The following is a 22,795-nucleotide window of genomic DNA, read 5'->3' as shown; positions in this document are numbered from 1 at the left end:
TAGCATGTTTGGTGTTCATAATACAGCTTTGTTTTCTGTAATCACCATACTGGGCATTAGCTCTTCAAGACTTACTTATCTACTAGTTTAAAAAGTTTTAAAAAACCTGTACTGATGTATTTATCTTGTTTGCTTTTAGCACAGTCTGTAAGGTGGCAGGACAGATACTTTGATCCTATATTGTAGATGAGGAACTGGCATTTAGAGGTAGAATTAGAACTAGATCTTCTGATTTCAAACTTGATTGCACTTTCCATCCTACTAAACAATTTTTTTTCAGCTGTATTGTTTGGGGTGGCTTTTTTTAGCCCAGAACTTCCAAACCTGAGTTTCATAACTTAGTAGCTGTTTACGAAAACAAGTTCCTTATTGTCAAATAATTTTGGAGAAATCGGGATACTGTAGCCCCTTCTTGGAGATTTAACGTTTCCAGTGAGAACCCTTGAGGAAACCTATTCCCCCCTGTCCTCAACTTTTCTTTTGAAGAAAACCTGCCAGCGTCTCAGGGACCATAGTTTCACAGGCAGTGGATTCGTAGCAACAGTGGTTGAATCCAGTAGCATTTACTGCAGTAAAGGGTTTTGGAGAACAGGAATTTTTAATTTATATTTTAAAATATAAATATTTTATATTTATATAAATATTTTATATTTAAATATAAATATTTTAAATATTTTAAAAAATATTTTAAAATATTTGTGGAAAAATAATGACGTGGATATCCAGAAGGCTTAGCAGAACCAAGTCAGTAACCTGGGGAGAAGTTTCCTTGAGTGTCGTGAAGGTGACCTTCAAGTTATCATAGGACTTTGAGAAAATCAGATTTGCCCCTTTTAGCCTGGCTTGGTGCTCCAAAGCCAGGAATCATATTCATAATTAAATCAGTTCCACTTCCAGTTACAGGGTGGAGGCTGTGTGTTCTTGCCTAAACTGAGTCCACAGATCTTTGAGCCTCCCAGCCCTCATAAGAGAATTGGCTGAGCTGAAAGCTCTTAGGAAATATAAAAACCTTTCGGTGGGCTTTTGAGTTTTCTTCTCTCTTAGTAAATCAGGGACGCTCTCGGTTAGTATTGTGTTTGCGCTGAGCCATTACTGAGCATGTTAGATCAGTGCTGTTTTCAGTGTCTTTGGGTTCATGGTAATGAATGATGCTGAGGTAGAGGATGGAACGTCAGATGGAATAGAAGGAATATTAAATTTTTCAATTTTATTTTAAACATAGATTGAAAAGTTTGGATTCCCTTCTGATCTTACCCTTTCGCCTCGAGAAATGATCCAGCTTTATGATACCATGTTTGAATTCTGGGAAGGTTGGCCCAGGGCTCAGGTAAATAGTAATTCTGCAATTATTTTGAATTGATTGAAGTGGATGGTAACTGCCGCTCACAAAGACAAGCTCTCACTCTTTCTAATCACTTGCATCTGATCTTTGAAAGTTACCTGTGGGCTCTTTCCAAAATAAGGTCGCCCCTTCTCTAGACAGCCTTCCTCCTGATGGTCTGTGTTTTCCTGTAACTGGGCGGAATGCCCCTGAACTCCTGAGCACGCTTCCTCTTTCACTTTCTGTGATAGGACAGTCCTTTCATCTCCCCTCCTATGTGCTGGGTCCTGGGTTTCTGTTCCTGCCTTTCTCTCTTCTCACGCCCCTCCCTTCTCTCTGTCCATCTTTGTTCATCTCCTGTTTGGTTTTGCTGCACATTCTGCCTTAAGAGTTCACCATCCTGTTAGGTTTACACACCAGAAATGATGGGGAGATAGAAGTTCATCCTCTACTCTCAAGACGCTTGTAATTCTGTTAATGAGACATATTGCTGAGAAACACTTTTGGATTTTCTTGCATGATTTTATTGAATTTTGTGGTATTCCTTTTCAAGGAGTTGTGTCCGGAGGAATTCGTTCATTTTAAGAATAAAATAGTCATTCGAAAGGTGGATGCTAGAAAGTATGAAGAGAGCTTAAAGGCAGAACTGACGGGCTGGGTGAAGAGCGGTCACGTCAAGGAGGTAATGATCACACATGTTCTGGGTGAAGCACCTCTGTGTTCTTGTCCCCTTGAGTTGTGCTGTGCAGTCATTACTATTTTCTGGCTTTCTTTAATCTTCAGCTTCCATTGTAGGATTTTCAGTTGAGCACGAAGTCCAGTGATTCTGAGATAGACTAGAGAGAGAGAAAGGACCTATGTCCTTGTCTTGTCCTCTGTCCCTGCCCTGGCGTGTGCTCCACGTTCTGATGGATGAGGACAGAGGGGCCCTTTCCTGGTCATGATGCTCGGGAATCACAGTGACAGCAGCTGAGGAGAGCTTTTCATCTGGAAAGTTTTTTTTTCTTTATGATTTTTATTTTAATTTGTAGGAACTATTTTTGTATTACAACCTTAGTCCAGGGTCGTATGAGTTATGCATATTTGTTTTAAGTAAGTTGCTGGTCTTTTTATTTTGGAGTTTGCTCTGTTGTCACATATTAAGGTTTCTGATTTTGGGGGTGTGACATATATTAGAGTTTTCTCAGGTGAGTTTTTCCCATTCTATTTTAACTAACCTGCTCCTATATAATTATATTTTATTCCACTTATTTTGTCAAGAAAAACCTTTAAAATGTATTTGTGATACGTGATATAGAGAGAAACTTATATCATGTATATATATGTTACATGATGTAGAGAGAAACTGATTTACCCCACCTCCTGCCATGTAGTGGAACCAGCATCATTTACCAAGTAATCCTCTTCCTGACTGATTCGTGTTGCCTTAAAAAATTGCATGTTAAATTGCACGCGCGCATGTGCGTGGGTATTAGTTTATCTTTTTGTTCTCTCGTATATGATATATAAATGTTGATTTATATATTTCTTTGATGGTTCTTTTGCAGTGTTTTATCTTATACTTTCATTATTTTTGTTTTTGTTACATAGTCTATTAAAGAACCACAGAAATATAGATTAGATAACTATGAAAATGTTTTCCAGAGGCAGGAATTCACGTCTTCATTACGCAGAACTTACAATAATTTTCTTTTCACCGCTACAGGCCAGAATGGTCCTGAGGAATCTTCGTCCTCCTTCGGTTGTTAGTTCAGAAAACATGGCACATATGTTTCCACGTCTTGTTGAAAAGCTAAGACAAATGGAGAAGTTACCTGCACTGTTTTTTTTGTAAGTCATTTAATTTGTTTTTGGTTGTGATTTGTATTAGATGCATTCTTTTAAGTACAGGGAAGTTACACAAACTTGACTCTTGTAAAATAGTGTTCAGTACGAGTTTTGGTGCCCTTTTGTTATTAGGGCGCCTATTTAAAACTACACCTTTCTAGTTTAGTTCTTACAAAAATAATTTTACTTGTGCTGTTACCTATCACCTTCTTTATTTGGTTTTCCTTCTCCATTTCTTCTTCTCCTTTTCCTATAAACTAGTGTATTTTTAATTAGGTCTTGTTAATTTTCAGTCAATACCTAGGTTTTTTACAAAAGAGATCGAATGTTTATGCACACAATTACCCCACATAAAATTAAAGTAGCCTTGCAATATGCTAGTTTAAATCCCAAGGTGCCAGGAAGTCTGGACCATATGTCCCTAGGTATTTCCATTTCAAAAGGTACAAAGCCCAGACTCTGGAGACATTTCTGGATTGTAGAGGCCAGTAACCCCTGGGCTAACCTGGTCCCTAGAAAGAAATAGTCACAATCCAAGAAGTTAGGATGAAAACCCCCAATTCTCTCCATCCTGCCTAAAAGAGCAAAATTTTACTGTACGATCTCACTTGTATGTGGAATCTGAAAAAGCCTTACTCATAGAAACAGAGTAGATTAGTGGTTGCCAGGGACATGGGGGTGAGAGAAAGGGAGGAGATGCTGGTCAAAGGTACAGACTTCCAGTTATGTAATGAATAAGTCCTGAGGATCTAATTCCATCATGGTGACTACAGGTAACAATACTGTATTGCATACTTGAAAGTGGCTAAGAGTAGATTTGAAATGTTCTCACCACAAAAGGAAAAAAAGGTAACTTTGTGAGGTGGTGGTTTTGTGAACTAACCTTATTACAATCATCATTTTGCTATGTTTACCTTTAACAACTTGTCATGTTTTGTATAACTTAAACGTATGCAGCGTTATACGTCAATTATGTCTCAATAAAACTGAAAACAAAAACACACAGAGAAAAGCGAAGGAGGCACTAAAATTCACAAAAGATTTGGCCGTCAAGAAATCTGACTTATTTCACTAACCATAATATTCTCTAGTGAAATAAGTCAGACAGAGAAAGACGAATACTGTATGCTATCACTTATATGTGGAATCTAAACAATAATACAAATGAATGTGTAAGTAAAACAGAAACGGTCACACAGACATAGAAAACAAACTTACGGTTACCAAAGGGAAGAGGAAAAGTGGGGAGGGACAAATGAGGGGTTTGGGATTAACAGATGCAAACTACTATATATTAGATAGGCAACAAGGACCTACTGTATAGCACAGGGAATGATAGCCCTGATCTTGTAATAACCTAAGTGGAATAGAATTTTCAAAAATACTGAGTTACTATGTTGTACAACTGAAACTAACATGATATTGTAAATCAACTATACTTTGGAAAACAAAATATCTGGACTTACATATATTTATCTAACACTAACGCTCTTTGATGCTGTTACAAGACAGACCTAAAGACCAGTGGAATTAGACACAAGAACAATAAAAATAAATAAAAAGGAGTAAAACAATTTTTTCTCACCTCTTAAGAGAGGAAGAAGGAACATCTCTCTTCTGTAAATAGAGAAAATCCATTGTTATCTGTTCCTTGCCTGTGGCGTGCCTGACCCCTCTTCCAGGAGAAATCTCTGGGGGCTCTGCTTGCCATTGCCCCGGGGGGGGACTTCTCGTTTCCTGTAAGGCGGTTAATGATGGGTCTGCCGACCCAGGACACCTCGTGTGCCTGTTCAGGATGAAGCTCATAAAAGTGGAGATTAAAAACTCAACAGCTGTGTGTCAGGATGACAGCAGTGGATGGCTATATGACTGAATTGTATTTATCACATTACTTTCGAGGCAAGCGTTCTTTTCCTTTGTTTCCAGATTTAATTTAGGGGCTGTAGAGAGAAACGCTCTAAGTGTGAAAAGGTTCCTAGAGATAAAGCAACAGAGCAGAAGGCCCCTCAAGGCTGATAAGGAGGCCTATGACATGGAGAGCAAACTTCGAAAAGTTAGAAAATCCCTTGAGACACAGAAGACCATGTGAGTATGTGACTCAACACACTGGTGGTTGGAAGGCTCTGAAATACGTCACAAGTCCCAAGAGGAATGTACACTGGGCTATACAGACATCCTAGCTGTCCCTTATTTGCAGGCCGGTTCTGTGCTTCGGAGAACTGTGTGTGGTCCTGGCTCGTGCCTTGTTCTCGGTGTCTAATTCTGATGACTCTGCGTCTGAGATGCGTCTTTCCTTCCTCCCACCCTCCCATCCTCAGTGGCAGCCTGGTCTGGACGGGCCTGCATCTTCCTTGGGCGATCACAGAGGTCTTCTTCTCGGACTTGGGAGCTCCGAGGCTCACCGCCCTGCGGTGTAGCTGACACCACTCTAGCTGACATTCTCATTGATTAACTTACCCACACTCACTGTTCCTTCTCCTGGGCCGTTGTTGGTGGACCACCATGTTTGGAGTTTTGCCCTCACTTTTTCAGATCACGTCCTACTACTCTCATCCTTCAATACTCAATATTTACTCTTCTCCCTGCGTGCCACGTCCTCCTGCACTTTCCCGTGACATGGCCCTTCTGCCTTGAGGTCCCTCCTTCCCGCTCGCCCCCGGAGCTTCTGCTCATGAGTTCGTTGTGCCTCTCTGAAGCTTGCCCTCATGACCCACTTAGATTTAGTGCCCTTTCTCCCGGGCTCTTGCTACGCTGCAGTATTTAGTAGGTCGATTACGATGTGTTGCTGTCTTATTCCTAAATCGTTAAGCTCTCTCACAGCAGGGACCGTGCATTTTCTTCTTTTTATTAATATGTCCAGTTGTTATCGAATGACTCGGGTCCTGATTCTCGCCGGACCCGATTACATAGTCACAGATGTCGGCAGAAAGGAAAGGTTCCTTTAATCAGGATGCCGGCAACGTGGGAAGATGGTGGACTCCATGTCTCCCCAAAACCACCTCTGAGATTCTGTTCGGCCATGGAAGTTTCAAAGGGAAGGAGGGGAGTAATCTCAGGTAATCACTGAGATGGGGGGTCAGGGTCATCGCCGTCCCCCACCGTGTGCAGGCTCGTGGAATCCTCGTCATCTTCCTCTAGGTGTGCTCTCGATCACGCCGTTTGTTGGGGAGATTACTGAAGGGGAAGCTTGGGAAGAGATCTGGTCACCTGTTAATTACTGACTCTTCTCTCCTCCTTCTTTGATCTGCAGAAAGAACCGATACGTTAGGCAAAGTACTGTGTGATCTAAAGACTTGAAAGGTGTGCTTGGGCCGGAGATGAGTAGAGCATGGGGTGCCTGGTGAAAAGTCACGATACAGCTCTGCTGAAGTGACAGGGAAAGGGGCTTCCTGCTGAGGGCGGTTTCCTGTAAAGAGCTGCTTACAGTCTTAACACATTGCTTGGCAGGTCACAGCTGGTCCATAAATATTTTGCAGTGATTGGTAGTTACTTCCCTGAAAGTTGAAACAGCTTTTAGACCTTCTCGGGCTCAGATTTTTCACATTCCGGAGCAGGTCAGAATTTCCTGCTGACACTTCTGTGACTCTTCCTTCTGCCTGTTATGCTGTTTCCCTGGAAGTGATGGTAGGTGTCAGCCTTTTCAATCACTAGACAGCTTAGACACTTAGCTTTCCTTCAGGACGCTGGCAGTCACGACGTCACGTTGCATTAGTGACCAACAAGCCAAGCTTTAAAAATAAGACGAATGTTTTCGTGAACTAAGAATGCTGCTGTCATATCGGTAAACAAAGGATGTTGCAGCCAGCAAGCCGCCACTTTCCCCGGCAGCGCGCCCTGAGGGGGCTCAGGATGGGAAAGCACAGGATACTGGCCCCAGAGAGCTGAGGCGCACATCAAAGGAATGATTCCAGTGAGTCCAGACTTTGCATCTTCCCATACACAGAAAAGCGCTCAATTCCTTAAACTGGAGGTGTCTGGTTTTCTTTAATTAGCAGTGATCCTTTGATGTTCGGACCACCTGGTCTTTGTTGCAGAAACTCTTGTGCGTCCTGGCTCCTCCCATCGCCTCCTCGGAGCAGTCTCTCAGAGTTATTTGAGATGCTGTCTCCTGGGCTCGAAGTCCTAAGAATGTCCACCGAATAGAACGTAATTCTCAACTTCTAGGTTGTCCATTTTCTTTCCGTCAGCATTTTCCTACCTCGTTCAGCACCATGATTACACTGAGGGTGTTGGGACCCTTGCCCTGGGCCCTGTGCTTCAGAGAACCCCAAGCCGGCCTCCCCATTTGCAGCCATTCCCTTAAAATGAGGAGTTGGTGCAGCTCAGGAGACATCCCTCTGGAGCTCCCTCTCACCCTTCAGATTCCAGGTGGTTACGGAGCTTTATTTGTCGGGGTAGGAGGAGGATGTATTTTATCTGAAAGTTTGGTACCTCAATTTAAAACTTAGAAATCCTTAGACAACAGTATGGGGGCCTCCGTTAGCCCTCTGCCTTTGCTGGTCCCGGCATTGCCCCTGGAGGTGAAGGGAATGTCCCAGGAAGTGAGTTGGTGGCGCGTCTACTGCTTGGTCTGTATTTCTCAACCCTGAAATGGAGTTAGACGGGACACTGGTTAGCACATATTCTCATATTAGGAGCTGTCTTATGTGCAAAGGCGAGAGTGTCGACTGAAAAAAAAAAAGCACAACCTAAAAGTTGAGAATTAGGTTTTATTTGCTGGACGTTCTAAGGACTTAAGCCCGGGACGCAGCCTCTCAGACAGCTCTGAGGGGCTGCTCCCAAGAGGTAAGGGGGGAGCCAGGATGTAGAGGAGTTTTTGCAACGAAGGCCAGGTAGTCGGAACATCAAAAGATGACTCTTAATTAAAGAAAACCAGACATCTCAAGTTAAGGAGTTTAGCACTTTTCAGTGTATGGGAAGATGCAAGAGTCTGGGCTCACTGAAATCATTCCTTTGATCTGCACCTCAGCGCTGGGGCCAGTGTCGTGTGCTTTCCCATCCTGAGTCCCCTCGGGGTGCACCACGGAGGCGGGCTGCAGAGGCTGCGGACTTGGCGGTGGGCAGCCCATGGGTCTCCGTCCTGAGTTCCCTCAGGGTTCACCGTCGGGGTGACTGTAGCGGCTTGATGGCTGCAGCATCCTTTGTTTACTGAGATGGCAGCAGCTTTTCTCATTCACCAAAGACAAACCAAGAAAGGACGAGAGTTGTGGGTGTCTGTGAAAGGCGGTTCCCATGGAGTGATGGATAATGCGCTTTGGTGACTGAGTCCAAGCCAGTGTTTGTGGGGCAGTGTCTTAGGCCAGATTCCCCGCAGAGATCTGAGATGGGACCTCATGGAAGTGATCTGTTGAAGAGGTGTGCTTGAGCGGGACCTGCAAGAAAGCGACGAAGCAACAGAGGGAAAGTGAGGAAGAGGCGTAAGGGTGTGGTGTTGCTGGAATATTGCTGACCCCGGCCAACCGGGAGGCCTGGGTGCACTGCAGGATCGTGCCAGCGTGGGTCGAGGGGGCTGTTTCGTGTACCTCTTATCAGTCAGGTACTGGCTGGGGGCCACATTCCCAGTCCCAGGAGGTGTTGTAACCTTACAGGCATTTCTTGGGAGCTCTTGTCAGCAGAGGGCAATTCTGCAGGGGATGGTGTCGCCAAGAGCCCTTGGCAACCAGACTCAGAGCTGCTGTAGCAGGAGGAGAGAAGGAGGAGAGAAGGAGCTGGCCTGCACTCGGCCATGTGGAGCCGGGGGCACCTACCTTCCTCCAAGCCTGTGAAAGAGAAAATGCTCATCACTTTGGCACGGGACAGGGAGGTCATATTGGGAGAACTGGATTTGGCAAGAAGGATGCTTAGAGTAGGAGGAAGGGAGGGGAATATTCAGACACAATAGGGGACTTTTCTGATGAGGGGCCACCAGTTCCAGAGGCTTCCGAGGGAGAAGGTTGGTTCAGGGTGGTCTGGGGGTATGTAGCAGTGCATGTCTGGGTGATGAGGGGATCAAGGATGTCCCGGGCTTCCTGTGGCGGCCAAATGTGGCCGTTCATTACTTAAAATTTGTTTTTATAAACAGGGATAAAAGAAGCCAGAAAAATCCCAGAAAAATGGATCAAGGCCTAATCCATGAAGCTGAATGTGCTAATCTCCTCAAGCTTCTTGAGAAGAACTTGGAGATCCCTCAGGACTGCACATATGCTGATCAGAAGGCCATAGATGCTGAGGTGAGCCCTTAGGATGGAGCAATGCTCCTGGAAATCATTTCACACTCCCGCTACTACCGCGCAGCTCCAGACGCTGCTGGGTGTGATACCTCAGTGCCGTCGCTTCCAGAATAGAAATCCTTGTGCATGGTCTTCTGTCTGTACCTAACCCTGAGGGCTCTGCGGAGCATGTTTGAAGAAGACAGGATTAGGTTTGTAGAAGATTTCTTGCTTGTTAATAGTTAACCCCTGGGGGTGGCTGCCCTTCTGTTATTTCTTCCTGCAATACTGTTTTTCACAGCCTGAATTCTACGCTCCGGTCTCACACACCTCAACCGAATATTTCGGTACATGTGGTCCAATACACTTGAAATAATATATACACAGTTTCTCTAAAGCTCAGGATTTCTGTGTTACAGTCAAAACATGCCACCAAAAAGACATTGAAATATCTAAATGTGGTATGCCGTTTCTTCTTCAAAATGTTTTATAGTGTAAATAATGCATGCGTTTGGTAGACGGATTTGAAAATACAAATTAGTAACAAGAAAAGCCATGTCAACCGTCGGAAGTAATCACTGCCCTTCTGGATGAACCTTTCCTGTCTTTGTGACCACACACACACGCATGCAGACACGTGCACACGCATACATGCACACATACATGCACACACACATACATACACACATAGGTGCATACAGGCGTATGCCTGTGTGCGTATATGTGCATTCTATTGTATACATTCTTTTGTAAATTTCACGGTTTCCTCCTTTTCGAGAACCATCATCATTTCATGGGTCCTTGATATCCCATTGTGTAGTTGACTGTACATGGAGGGTGTTCTGCTTTTGGATTTAGGGTTTGGGGTTTTTTTCTTTTCTTCTCTCTTTCATAAGCAGTGTTTATTTTAGCACATAAAACTCTGCATGCCAGTGGATTTCCTCCTTAGGGCAGGGATATTTTTAAGGCTATCTGTGACCAATTTACAGTGAGAAGGAAGCCTTCCCAGACCATGTAAGGTAAGGAACCTGCTCTGCTTGGAGAAATCGCTCTCTGCAGGGAGAACTCCTAGGGCTGATCTGACCTCCCTCAGGCTGGAGCGGCTACACTCACACCGCCTCTGGGGATTGTCTACTGCTTGGTCAGTACTTCTCACCCCTGAAGTGGGGTGAAACAGCGCGAGACATTCTGCTCCAAGGCTTTGGAACATGTCTGATAGTTGCTGTTGTTCCCATAAAATGTTTTTTATATGTAGAGTTAATTTCAAATAATCGGCCTCATTTAGCTAAATTATTATATAGTGTGCCTGTTATTTTCATTTCACCATTTTAAATTCTGATTTAAATTAAAATTAGATAAGAGATGATCAAACTCCCTAAAACTCTTGCTTCTTTCAGACTTTGCAGAGGGTGTTTGACCGAGTGAAATTCTCAAGGAAAGGCGCCGAACTGAAGGCTTTGGCAGCAAGAGGGATTGGATATCATCACAGCTCTTTGAGCGCCAAAGAAAAGCAGTTAGTTGAGATTCTTTTTAGGAAAGGATTTATTAGGGTAAGTAAAGTTCTTCATTTTATAACTTGAAACTCTGTCTGTATGAAGCTGAGCACCCATAACGAATGGAAAATAACCATTTTTTCCAATCTAATTATGTCTTTTTTTTTTTTTTTTAACGTCCCACAGCACCACTGCATTTTCCATCTCATTTAGTTGAGGGAGGGGGTTTGAAATCTCTCATTCAGTTTATCTCTTTTTCGTGAGGTTCAAGTATCCCCTAAACAAGTATTGTTCCAACTATTTCCAACTATGTTTGAAATACACCTGTGGCGATCTAGGAATAAACGCCCACTTTTCATTTATAATGTTCATGGCATTTTGTCAGCTGTTCATGTGATTTTGGCTGTAGATGTCTTTTCATGGGTGTGGAGGACATTCAGGGTAGCATTTCGATCAGATCTTTTCCCGGTGTACTCGGAGAAATAAGAACAAGGATGTACTGCTTCCCCGGGGCCAGCTGCACGGCTCGGCAGACTTTAGCGGTACCATCCTCATACTCTGTCCTGTCCCTGGTGGCGGACGGGAGGAAGGTTCCCTGAATCACTTGACACCCCGCCCTTGTTATGTATTTGGTGTGTCCCATAAAGATGTGAGGGGATCCTCTGGATACATTCACAAAGAGGGTTTATATGATTTCCTAGTTAATTTAGACGTTGAGTAATATTTTAAAATAGACCCTGACTTTTTCTAATTTGCCACATTAATTTTTTGAATTATGTACATTATATTTGTGTGTGGTGGGGAGGGGAGAGATAAGATTCTGTTACTCTAGGGAGTATCGTTTAATCTTAATAAATAAATCTTGAAGAAAAATCTGACATCGTAATTTAAGGGTAATTCTGTAATCTGGAAAAAAACCCAAAATGTATCATTAACAACTTTGTTTAGCTTTTTTCTTAACTAATAATAACAAGTTTTTTATTTATTTTAAAAGTCAATAACCAGAAACAAAATTTTTTACATGATTATGAATTGAGGTAAGGAGGCACAACTATTTTGATCAGCATATCCTGGGTCTAAAATAGTATCTTATGTAGTAGTTGCTCAATTACCAGTAGCTTAGTAAATGGATAACTAGATCCCGCTAGGCAGAGTGCTGTGGAAACAGAGATAGCTTTGTTATTGAGAACACATTTTTCAAAAGGTATTTATTCTAGTTATAGTATAAATTTAATGTTCTTTCTTTTCCCATTCATGTTCTTATTGAAGAACTTTATAAAAGCAGTTAATAAATGGTGTGTTTCATTTTGACAGAGTATCGATATCAGGTTCAGAATAATTAAAATTATTCCATATACTTCACCATTAACCTCAACTATGACTTTATGATAATCAATATAAATAGAAATAACAATTAGAAATACCCAGCATTATATGTAAAAAAAATGAGTAAAAATAGATTATTTAAGAAACTGTAAAATTTTCCCTACTCCTTTTCTGGTCAGTTATTATGGCAATTCAGGGAAAAAGGTGAAACTTAATTTGCTCTATTACTTAGATAATTTATTTCCATAGAAATAGTCTTCACAGATAAGTTATAGTGGGTGAGGCTGGCCACTGCCCATAAGTGGGTCTATAACAGTATCATTCCCTGTTGTGGGAAGTTCTCTTTCTAGTCATTTATTACAGAGTATTTCCTGAGCACCTGTCATATGCCTGGTACTCTTTTTCGGGGGTGGGGTACACGATAGTGAAAGGGGCTTGGAGTCTGAGGCAGGACAGTAAACACACAGATGATACACTTGAGGTTGTCATTAATGCCATGAGTAGGCATAATGGGGACGGGGCCATCATTTTGGATGTGGTGGTCCAGAAATTTCTATTTGACATTTGAGCGGAGGACTGAACAAACCAGATAAATGGATACGTGGGAGAAGAGTATTCTGGGCAGAGAAGAGTGAGGGGCAAGGGCCTGAGCAGTGAAATATGACATAGCAAGAACGCCAACGTTCTAGATCCTGTAGTGCAAGGCTTTCAGTCACTCCATGGCATTCCACTGAAATGCTATTTTATGAAGTAACTGTTTTATTCTCCTTCTAGGTGGTGACCGCTACGGGGACACTTGCTTTAGGAATCAACATGCCTTGTAAATCTGTGGTTTTTGCTCAAAACTCAGTCTATCTGGATGCTTTAAACTACAGACAGGTATCGTGATGTGCAGAAACTCCCTATTGCATCGCAAAAATAGGGCAATAAAAGAGTAAGAAAGGCGAGCCTTTGGTTTGCAAACGTGCTGCAATTCACGGGGACCTTCCTGCAAACCTGACAGTCACATTTAGCTGTGGTATAGCGGGCCGGTCACGGGCTTGGTGTTACGTGACCTTGGGTGAGATCTCTAACCTGCCTGGTCCTTCTTTGCTACCTCCAGAATAGGGATGATAAGAACGGTCCCATGGCATTTGCAAGAATTCAATGAAGTGATTTGTAGGGAAGACACAGGTGCAAGGTGCTTGAGGACTCCCTCCTCGTCCAGCCCCTTTGCCCCTGAGTTTACGCCCTGGGGTTCTCGTTCATGCTCCTCTTGTCTTTGCCCCTGCTGTGCCCCGTACTACCAAGCCGACTTTGTTGTTCTCCAGTGGTTTTGATTTTGGCCTTGCAATTTCCATTTCCGCCGTCTTTCATCGTACATTTTGAGCTTGTAGTCATTAAACAGTTTTCCTAATTTCCAGGCCTCCTGACTCCACTGTGTCCTGAATGCAGACGGTTTACCTGCTCAGGATCACTTGGTGAATATTTCTGCTACATCTATGAGCCAACGTTACAGGTTTTATCCAAATGCCCCCCCCACCCCACTTCCTCACAGAACACTTCCTTTCTATTCCCTGATGGGCCTTGTTCCTACCCAATACAACATCCTTAGTTTTTCCTCCATTTTACCAACCCCTGTCCTTTGGATTTCTCCTGCTGCTGCTGTTCTGGGCATGAACCCTCCCCCCATATCATCTTTGGGAATCTCTCATTTAGGGGTCTGGGGCCGGCATCATGGATGGTGAACTTGGCAGTGGAAATGCCAAGGTTGGAGTCCTGGGTCTTGCACTTCTTGGTGTTTGCCTACAGTGAGTTTCTTGTTTCCCAAGCCCCAGTTAATCTACTGTAAAATGCAGGCAATGACTACACTCTCCTCATAGGGTGGTGGTTGCAGGGTCTTTATAAAAAAAGGTGTAAAGGACTTAGCACGTTCTGAGCACTTACTAAAGGAGAACTAATATAACTTCTGTAAAGAGTTTGTTCTTAACTTCCTTTGTACAAGTAGCGTTTCTGAATTTTATCTCACTCTTGCATCTCCTCAGTTTGTGCACAATTTTTATGGTGATTTGTCACTCAGCACACATGTGTGTAGCGGAGAGAGAGAAAAGGGACAAAGGAGGGGGGTGGGAAGGAAGAGAGGAAGACTCGTAAGTTCAGCTGTAAGTGAACTGGAAGCCAGGGTCTCGTCTTTTTTTCTTCTTGCTGTATATCATTATACAAATATCTAGCACAGTTTTGGGACTGAAATAAGCACATCAGGATGACGAATGTCTCATTTTCAGCTCTGTCTCAGCCACGGTGAATTTCCTGCCTGGTACCCAGTTGGATTTTAGTCTCAGTTCTGTAACGGTTGGACATCTTCACAGTGTACTTGCTCTAATGCAGTATAAAAGGCTCAGTTCTTATACTGTGATGGAGAAACTGTTCAGGAAAGATTTACTTTGTGCTTCTATTCTGTTTGCAGATGTCTGGACGGGCCGGACGACGAGGTCAAGACCTGGGGGGAGATGTGTATTTCTTTGGTATTCCACTCCCTAAAATCGAAAAGCTCATCAAATCCAACGTCCCTGAACTGAGAGGGCAGTTCCCTCTCAGCATCTCCCTGATCCTGAGACTCATGCTTCTGGCTTCCAAGGCAGATGACCCCGAGGACGCTAAGGCAAAGGTACTGTGGGGATGGTTTCTGGGGCTGAGTCTCCATTACTGGCCGGGCTCTTTTTTACATCCGTAGTGATAGCTTCTTGGAGTCAGCAGTCTTTAATGCTTGCTAGTGTCTTGGCTGGTAGCGAACTGGGGGTGGGTGGGGAGAGTAATAATTAGTTTTGTTGTCTCTGTCAATCATAGAATTTATGGCCAGTGGGCATTTGGAGTTGCCCCCAGATTACTATTTTCACGTATGATAAACATTGCCCCATAGGAGTGAAGGGTGCTAGCTATGGATTTTAAAAGATCTGGGTTACAAAAAGATTTGTGTTTATGATTTTGTAATAAAAGAGTTTATTTTTCGTAAAAAAAGTAACCCAAGTTCATCAAAGAATATTTGGATAATGCAGAAAGTTGAAGGAAGAAAAAAAGCACCTACACCTAGTTTGACTCTCCAAAAACAGTCACATTCTCATTTTGCTGTTTTTTTCAGTCATATTTCTAAGTGTAGGTGTGTATTTGGTTCCTTGCAAAGATCTATTTATATTTAGTTGGACTTAAGACTGTGGTTATAAACTTACCGTGAAGTTTTCTGCTGAGATAAATATTTTGAGTCTAATCCCACAATGAGAAATTTAAAATTCGTAATTAAATATTTGGTTTCATCCTTATGAAGATGCATTGTGAAAGGGACCCACTCCTCCCTGGGTTTGTATACTGATTCGCCTGCCCTCTAATTTGGATCCTGTTTGCCAAGGTGAGGACTCTTCCAGGACTTTTGTGATGAGCAGCCTCTTGTCATGTTGTTGACGCTCCTACAGACCAGGTGCATATCATTTTAGACCAAAACTTCCCCATGTTTGAGTTCTTATCTTTTACCTCTATACAGGAGAGAAGCATACGTCTTCTTGCAAACTTTTTAATTTTTTTCAAAAAGGTTTTCTGAGTCGCTGGTCTTCTTTGCCTTGGCCTGTGTGAGGAGCTCTCTCGGTAACCTTCACACATAAAAGACCCAAGTGTGGGCATAAATTTCTTGGGCTATTCTTTTTACTTATCACATCAAGCTAGAATCACTTCCCTGCCCTCTGGCATTTACTGTCATAGAGGAACAGACTCTTGAAATCTCCTCTCGAGGAACTGTGCTAATTCCTGTTTCCTTATAGTTTATTTCTTTCTGCCTATGTAATTATATGAGAATTTTTAAAAGTCTGTATATTTAAATTCTTTTCCCCAGAATTTTCTATCTTGTGTGTCTTTCCTTTTGTGTTTTATTGATGTTTTAGTTATTACATGATGAAAACTTTCAGCCTTCATGCTCAGAAGTTTTTATCGCGGTAAAATACATGTAACATTAAATTTGCCATCTTAACCGGTTTTAAGTGTACAATTCAGTAGTGTTAAGAACCTCGGCATCGTGCAGGGCTCAGGTCGTTCTGGAGCTAAGAAAAGATTTCTTAAGTTAGATCTTTGATATTTGCTTCCGTTTTGATCAGTTTCCAGAAAAAGTTATAACTTTTAAAATCAAAAGTCGTTTTCCTATTATCCGCTGTTGTTTTTCTTCATTATGAGAGAACACTTGAGTTTATCTCCTGCGTCTCTGATGCACTCTCAAGTTTCAGATCTACTCCTTAGGGACACCGTGTGGATGTTCATTCTGCTGCTGGACTTGTTTCCCTGAGATTGTGCACTGCTTCCGATGTCACCCTTTCATATCATAATAATGTATTATTTTTTAAATGTCAATTTATATTGTCCATTTACCTTACGCGGTTGTGCCTTGTTTCATAAGAGGTCGTATCTTTTGGCCTCCATTGAGGATGCCAAAGAATTTTTCCAAAATACGTTTTTCTGAAAAAAACCATTTTCATAGGTCAGATTACTTTTGAGTAGAAGCCAATGTTCTCGTGATGGTCTGTAAGTTTCTACAGAGCCTGGTCCCAGGCTCCCCTGTTGGACTCACCACGTCCTGCCCTCCTACACGAGCCCACTACCTGCTCCACCGACAGTAGGCACGTAACACTCCGAGGGGCACCGCTTTGCTGTTTCTGCTGTTTCCAGAACCTTCCCCCAGATGTGTGCACAGTCTCACTCTTCCATCTTGTTCAGTTTCTTGCTCTGCTGTTAGCCTGCTGCCACCACTCCTCCTGCGCTGTCGATGGGCCCCCGCCTGCCGTGCCGACTGTGACCCCTGCTCATTTATACATAGCACACACCACGCCTTACACAGCTGCAAATCTCTGTCTCTATCTACCATCTCTATCATGTTTATTTTCTCTATATTTCCCACTGGAATGTAAGCACCCTAGGCCAAAGTTGTTTGTTTGTCTTAATTCTTGGTGCAGACACCCAATAAATAGTTGTAGCATGACTGAATAATTTTAGGAAGTTGGTCTGTTTTCTTAAAAGAACTGATCTCTTGTGGGTTTTTCTATTCTCTCACTTTTGAAGGAAAGTACATCCCTTCAAATCTGGTGGTTTGCCAAGAAAGCGGGTGCATGATTTTTCTTTTGGTTTCACTCTGCTCGCTTCAGTGCGGTTTAAACACCCTTTTAAATGTGAAGCTAGATGAGTAGCTTTTGGCCCAAACCTCGGCATTTAGCATATTTTCAAATTATGTAGCTTTCTGGACTGAAAGTTCATCTTCTGCCAGTGTCACTGACAGACTGGTCCACAGACTGGTCCTGTGGAGGCCATTCGTCACCAGGAACTGCAGTAGGCACTGCAGTCAGAGCTCTTCTGTCGTAATAAGACTTTAGTGACGTGGTCTGCATCTCCGGAGTCACAGTGAACCACCAGAGGTCGCTCACCCTCTACTACTCTGCTGTTTCCTGCCTGTTGCTCTAAATGTAGAGCCAGAGAGAGAAGTTGTAGGAAAGGGCATTTTTGGCTCCCTGAAAACGTATCACCCCAAAGTAGAGGTGATGGATGGTATACCCCATCCCCTCCTTCCTTCTCCCTCCTTCCCTCCCTGCCCCTCTCCCTTCCTTCCTTCTCCCTCCCTCCCTCCCTGCCCCTCTCCCTTCCTTCCTTCTCCCTCCTTCCCTCCCTGCCCCTCTCCCTTCCTTCCTTCTCCCTCCTTCCCCCCCTGCCCCTCTCCCTTCCTTCCTTCTCCCTCCTTCCCCCACTGCCCCTCGCCCTTCCTTCCTTCTCCCTCCTTCCCCCACTGCCCCTCTCCCTTCCTTCCTTCTCTCTCCTTCCCTCCCTGCCCCTCTCCCTTCCTTCCTTCTCCCTCCCTCCCTCCTTGCCCCTCTCCCTTCCTTCCTTCTCCCTCCTTCCCTCCCTGCCCCTCTCCCTTCCTTCCTTCTCCCCCCTTCCCCCCCTGCCCCTCTCCCTTCCTTCCTTCTCCCTCCTTCCCTCCCTGCCCCTCTCCCTCCCTCCCTCCCTGCCCCTCTCCTTTCCTTCCTTCTCCCTCCTTCCCTCCCTGCCCCTCTCCCTTCCTTCCTTCTCCCTCCCTCCCTCCCTGCCCCTCTCCCTTCCTTCCTTCTCCCTCCCTCCCTCCCTGCCCCTCTCCCTTCCTTCCTTCTCCCTCCTTCCCCCACTGCCCCTCTCCCTTCCTTCCTTCTCCCTCCTAGTCCCCTGGCCTTACATTGACTAGAGATTCTTCCCAGGTACTATGAACTCTCAGGCCCAAAGGCAGCCACGTTTAATTTCGGTGATGTTGGGAAATTTTCCTTTTACTTGAACCTCATAAACGTTGTAGTGGGCAGTTGGAAGATATCTGAACTGTTAACCTCGATGCTGTTTTACTATCTCAATATTTTTATTACTTTGACCTTAATCAACGTAATTCCATCGTTTTTGCAACGATACTGCAGGACATGGGATAATGTATCAATAATATCGTATTTTCTTCCAGAACAACCCAAGATTGTAAGCTCTTAAACTGGATCCACATATATTACCAGATTATTTGGCAACATGTTTCATTTCCAGTGATTCTGTTTTATATGTTCCGTTTTGTTAGGGGAAGGGTGTGCCATGTAAGAATATGGTAAAATGTGAAATCCCACTGAATCTTCGGTGGGTCTGGTATCTGTGGGGTAAAATGGATATTAGTAATATATATTTGATTGTTTTATATTCTTTTATGAGCTGGTCAGTCGGATGTGGCCACAGGAGGAGACAGACGAGAGGCTCAGGGAAACAAAGTAGAAACTCAAGAGGTCCTAGAAATGCAGGCAGGGTGCACCATGCAGGGCTTCATGAGACCCCAGGATGGTCGGGAGGCAAGAGACACGAGTGGAGGGAGAGGGTCCATGGGAAGGGCAAGGCATCTCAGAGTAAATAGTTTGGGACTGGGTAGTTGGAATCATTCGGGTGGGCTTTGGGAGCTGCGGTGGCCTCTATTTGCCTAGCACCTGGGGTGCTTTAGGACAGGGGAATATTGGCTTGGTGTGTGAGATTCAGGTAAGGCAGCAGGTGGGGCGTAAAGTCGGCATTGGTTGGTTTGTAGAGGAAAAGCAAGCTTTGTCAAGTTGTTGTTACCCTTGGGAAGTAGCCCTGGGAGTATCAGTCTCTCCCCAGCCAGCAAGGTTTTTAAGATGTCAAAGCATCGTGATATGCAGGAAAAAATGTTAACTTCCAGTGCACCTCTCTTGTCATCCAGGAGTGTATTTCTCAGCAGGAGCACGGTGTGAATTAACATCCTCCTCTCCTCAGGTGCTGTCGGTGCTCAAGCACTCACTGATCTCCTTCAAGCAGCCCCGGGCACTGGAGATGCTGCAACTGTACTTTCTGTTCTCCCTGCAGTTCCTGGTCAAGGAGGTAGGACCGTGTTTGCCTTTTTGTGAGATAGGATCGGTACCATCTCTGTTTCTCATCATCTTGAACTAATTCCAGTCTTTCCAAGGTTATAGCCAAGGATTCCTACTACTTACAGTTGATTTAATTGTCAAAGTGGGCCAGGTAATGAGTACTCATCTCTCTTATGCTGGTATTGTGGACTGAAAAAAAAAAAAAAAAGCACAACCTGAAAGTTGAGAATTATGTTTTATTCGGTGGACATTCTTAGGACTTCAAGCCCAGGACATAGCATCTCAAATAACACTTGAGGGACTGCTCCCAAGAAGCAAGGGAGGAGCTAGGATATATAGGGGATTTTGCAATAAAGACCAGGTAGTCAGAACTTCAGAAGATGACTGTTCATTAAAGAAAGCCAGACATCTCAAGTTAAGGAATTTAGTGCTTTTCTGTGTATGGGAAGATGCAAGAGTCTGGGCTCACTGAAATCATTCCTTTGATGTGCACCTCAGCTCTCTGGGGCCAGTGTCCTGAGTGTCCTCAGGTGCACCATTGCGGGGGCTGCAGTGGCTGAGGGCTTGATGGTGGAGCAGCTTGTCTCCATCCTGAGTTCCCTCAGGGCTCACCATCCAGGCTGCTGGAATGTGATGGCTCGATGGCTGCACCATCTTTTGGTTACTGTTATGGCAGCCATGTTTTAGTTCTCAGTATTAAGTACTGTTTTAAACTGGCATTTAATAAGCTGTCTGTTAATTAAGGTATGTGGTTGAGTTGAGTCAAACTAATAAATTATGTCTGTTCTTTAGGGCTATTTAGATCAGGAAGGTAATCCTACAGGCTTTGCTGGACTTGTGTCACATTTGCATTATCACGAGCCTTCCAATCTTGTTTTCGTCAGTTTTCTTGTAAGAGGCCTTTTCCATAATCTCTGTCAGCCAACCAGGAAAGGTAAGCTTGACGTTTCATACGTATGGTCTAAAAACGGCAAAGATGCTATAGTGAAGCTAACACTTCAGGAAATTTTTTTTTTTCTACAAAGAAAATGCAAGTTAATATTTAGATAATTTGGAGATAGCAAATTAGATAAAATAAAGTTTTATATACCTACTAATATAGATTACATAGGAGAAAGCCATATTTGGTGGCAACTATTTAAAAATAACAACTTCTTATTAACTTGAGAGATGCCTTGATTCCAGGATTCAGAAATATTAATGTATGATTTTTTGGTAAATATTTTTCTAATTAAATGTAATATATGCTCATCATAGAAAAAGGGTATAGGAAACCATCATGTTAAAAAAATATTCACTGTTGATATTTGTGAATATTTTCCTCCAATCATATTTTCTTTGAATATAATCCTATAGTATATTTAAATAGCTGATATCATATTAGTTGCATGATCTAGAAACTTGTTTTCCCCCAGAGTTGCTTTTGTCAAATTGTGTACATTTTTTGTGAATTCCATTTGTAAAGCCCATCTAATGTTTCATTTAATGCAGTTTTTATAAAAGCCTTTGATTTTTATAACTAAACCATAGATCTTTAAACTATGTCCCTAAAAGAAATATTTCTGTCTCTGTGCTTAAGTTCGTTGTAGTACCTGATGCCTGGTGATTTTCTTGCCTTTCACAGCATGACTTTGCTTTATCTTCCATTGTTAACTGGCAGGAACACTCTGTTTTACACAATGTCACTAGGCTCTGAATGTGCATTGTTCTGTGAAACAAGGATCCTCAGGAAGTTCTGTCTCCCAGGAGCTCTGTAAGAGGAGAAATAATTTCAGGCAACAAGAAGTGCAGTTGTGTTTATTGCTGTGTGTGTGTGTGTGTGTGTGTGTAGGGAGGTGTGTGCGGCTATAAACATGGAGACAGAAGCTTTATGAGGTAGATAATATGGACGTTGCTATTTTGTACATGAGGAAACAGAGAAGTTAGACAAATTGCCATGGTCACAAAACCTAAATATTGTAAGTCTTGAGCCAAGATTCGAATATGAGCAAGTTATTAAAGGTGGCACTTTTTAACACGACCATGTAACAGTGCTGTGGAGGATGGGAGTGAGTTAGGTTGATGGGATATATATATATATAGTTGGAGTATAGTTGCTTTACCATGTTGTGTTGGGGTTGACAGTATATTAACATGAGTGGCAGGGAGGGGAGGGGAGGGGGCTGGGGGGTTATTTGTGGGTTAGTTTTGGAAACCCTTACGTGCTTGGCTGAGGAGATTGGATTTTGTTTATGAGGCATTGAGATGCAATCAGAGGCTTTTGAGGAGGTGAGGTCATGATCTTTAAATGCTTAAGAAAACCAATCATAGACTAAAGAGGAAGGTCCCAGGTAAGGGGACAAGGGTCTTTGGTTGGAGTTACAAGAGTCTGAAATAGAGGGGGAGCAGCAAGAAGGAAAAAGGAGGCACAGGTGTAGAACTGTCAGCAGAGATAGTCATTCCCTAGTCGCTACACTTGTTACAAGTTTCTAGTCTCCGTGAAATAACATGCAATATAACATTCAATTTGTATTGTTCAATTGAAACATTAAAAATGGGATTAATGCACTTTTTACGTTTATGACAAGATATTTTATTTTGTATAGGCTCGAAACATTTTTCTCAAGATGTTATGGAAAAGCTAGTGTTAGTATTGGCAAATCTGTTTGGCAGAAAATATCTTCCAGCAAAGTTCCAAGATGCTACGCTCAAGTTTTATCAATCCAAGGTAAAATTTATGATTCTGATAACATTAAATGATTAAGATAATTTAACAGATCCTACCGTAAATGATTCCACAGCAGTAGAATTTTATTAATATAGAGTTCATTTGTTTTATAGAAATAATTTCTTCTTCTGTAATCAGTGTTATATTTAATCTGTAATTCACATGTCTCCTCTATAAATCTATCAAAAGATTAAATGCCTTGAGGAAAAATGGGATAAAAAGTTCTCATGTTTTCTGTTGGATTGTATACACGTGTAGCAATCAGTGGCTAAAGAAAAAAATGTACGTAATTATACATTAAATGAACTAATAGTTCCCATCATTGAATCTCTGGTTCTTTTAGTGTCTTTTTACCTTGCAGTAGGTCTATGGACAGGAAGCGTATGCTGTGAACTATAATGTTCTCACTGAAAAAATATTAGAATAGTCATCTAAGAAATCATCCCTTGACACACAGACTGTTGTCCGATTTTATTTGCAAAGACTTCTTTGATCATGATTCCCTGTCATTAAGTCAGCATCAAATATTATCACTAATGTATTTCACTAGAATC

General features: G+C 42.8%; 1 protein-coding gene across 2 annotated transcripts in view; it reads left to right on the top strand.

Moving 5' to 3' along the window:
* Positions 1 to 22,795, top strand: part of DDX60 (DExD/H-box helicase 60) — an 84,792-nt gene that overhangs the window by 49,557 nt on the left and 12,440 nt on the right. For both annotated transcript variants that reach the window (XM_089912673.1, XM_022594844.3), the window contains exons 23-33: positions 1,223 to 1,327; positions 1,875 to 2,003; positions 3,027 to 3,151; positions 5,075 to 5,233; positions 9,210 to 9,357; positions 10,734 to 10,886; positions 12,930 to 13,034; positions 14,602 to 14,802; positions 19,440 to 19,544; positions 20,327 to 20,468; positions 22,120 to 22,241. In XM_089912673.1, coding sequence (XP_089768799.1) covers positions 1,223 to 1,327; positions 1,875 to 2,003; positions 3,027 to 3,151; positions 5,075 to 5,233; positions 9,210 to 9,357; positions 10,734 to 10,886; positions 12,930 to 13,034; positions 14,602 to 14,802; positions 19,440 to 19,544; positions 20,327 to 20,468; positions 22,120 to 22,241 — 1,494 coding nt within the window. The remainder of the gene's footprint in view (positions 1 to 1,222; positions 1,328 to 1,874; positions 2,004 to 3,026; positions 3,152 to 5,074; positions 5,234 to 9,209; positions 9,358 to 10,733; positions 10,887 to 12,929; positions 13,035 to 14,601; positions 14,803 to 19,439; positions 19,545 to 20,326; positions 20,469 to 22,119; positions 22,242 to 22,795) is intronic.

This window comes from Delphinapterus leucas, chromosome 6 (assembly GCF_059928025.1).
Source record: "Delphinapterus leucas isolate spDelLeu-1000000601 "Yukka" chromosome 6, BTC_Dleu_Yukka2, whole genome shotgun sequence".
Lineage (NCBI taxonomy): Eukaryota > Metazoa > Chordata > Mammalia > Artiodactyla > Monodontidae > Delphinapterus > Delphinapterus leucas.
The sequence above is the reverse complement of the archived record's forward strand: the minus strand, read 5'-3'. Positions and strand labels throughout refer to the sequence as shown.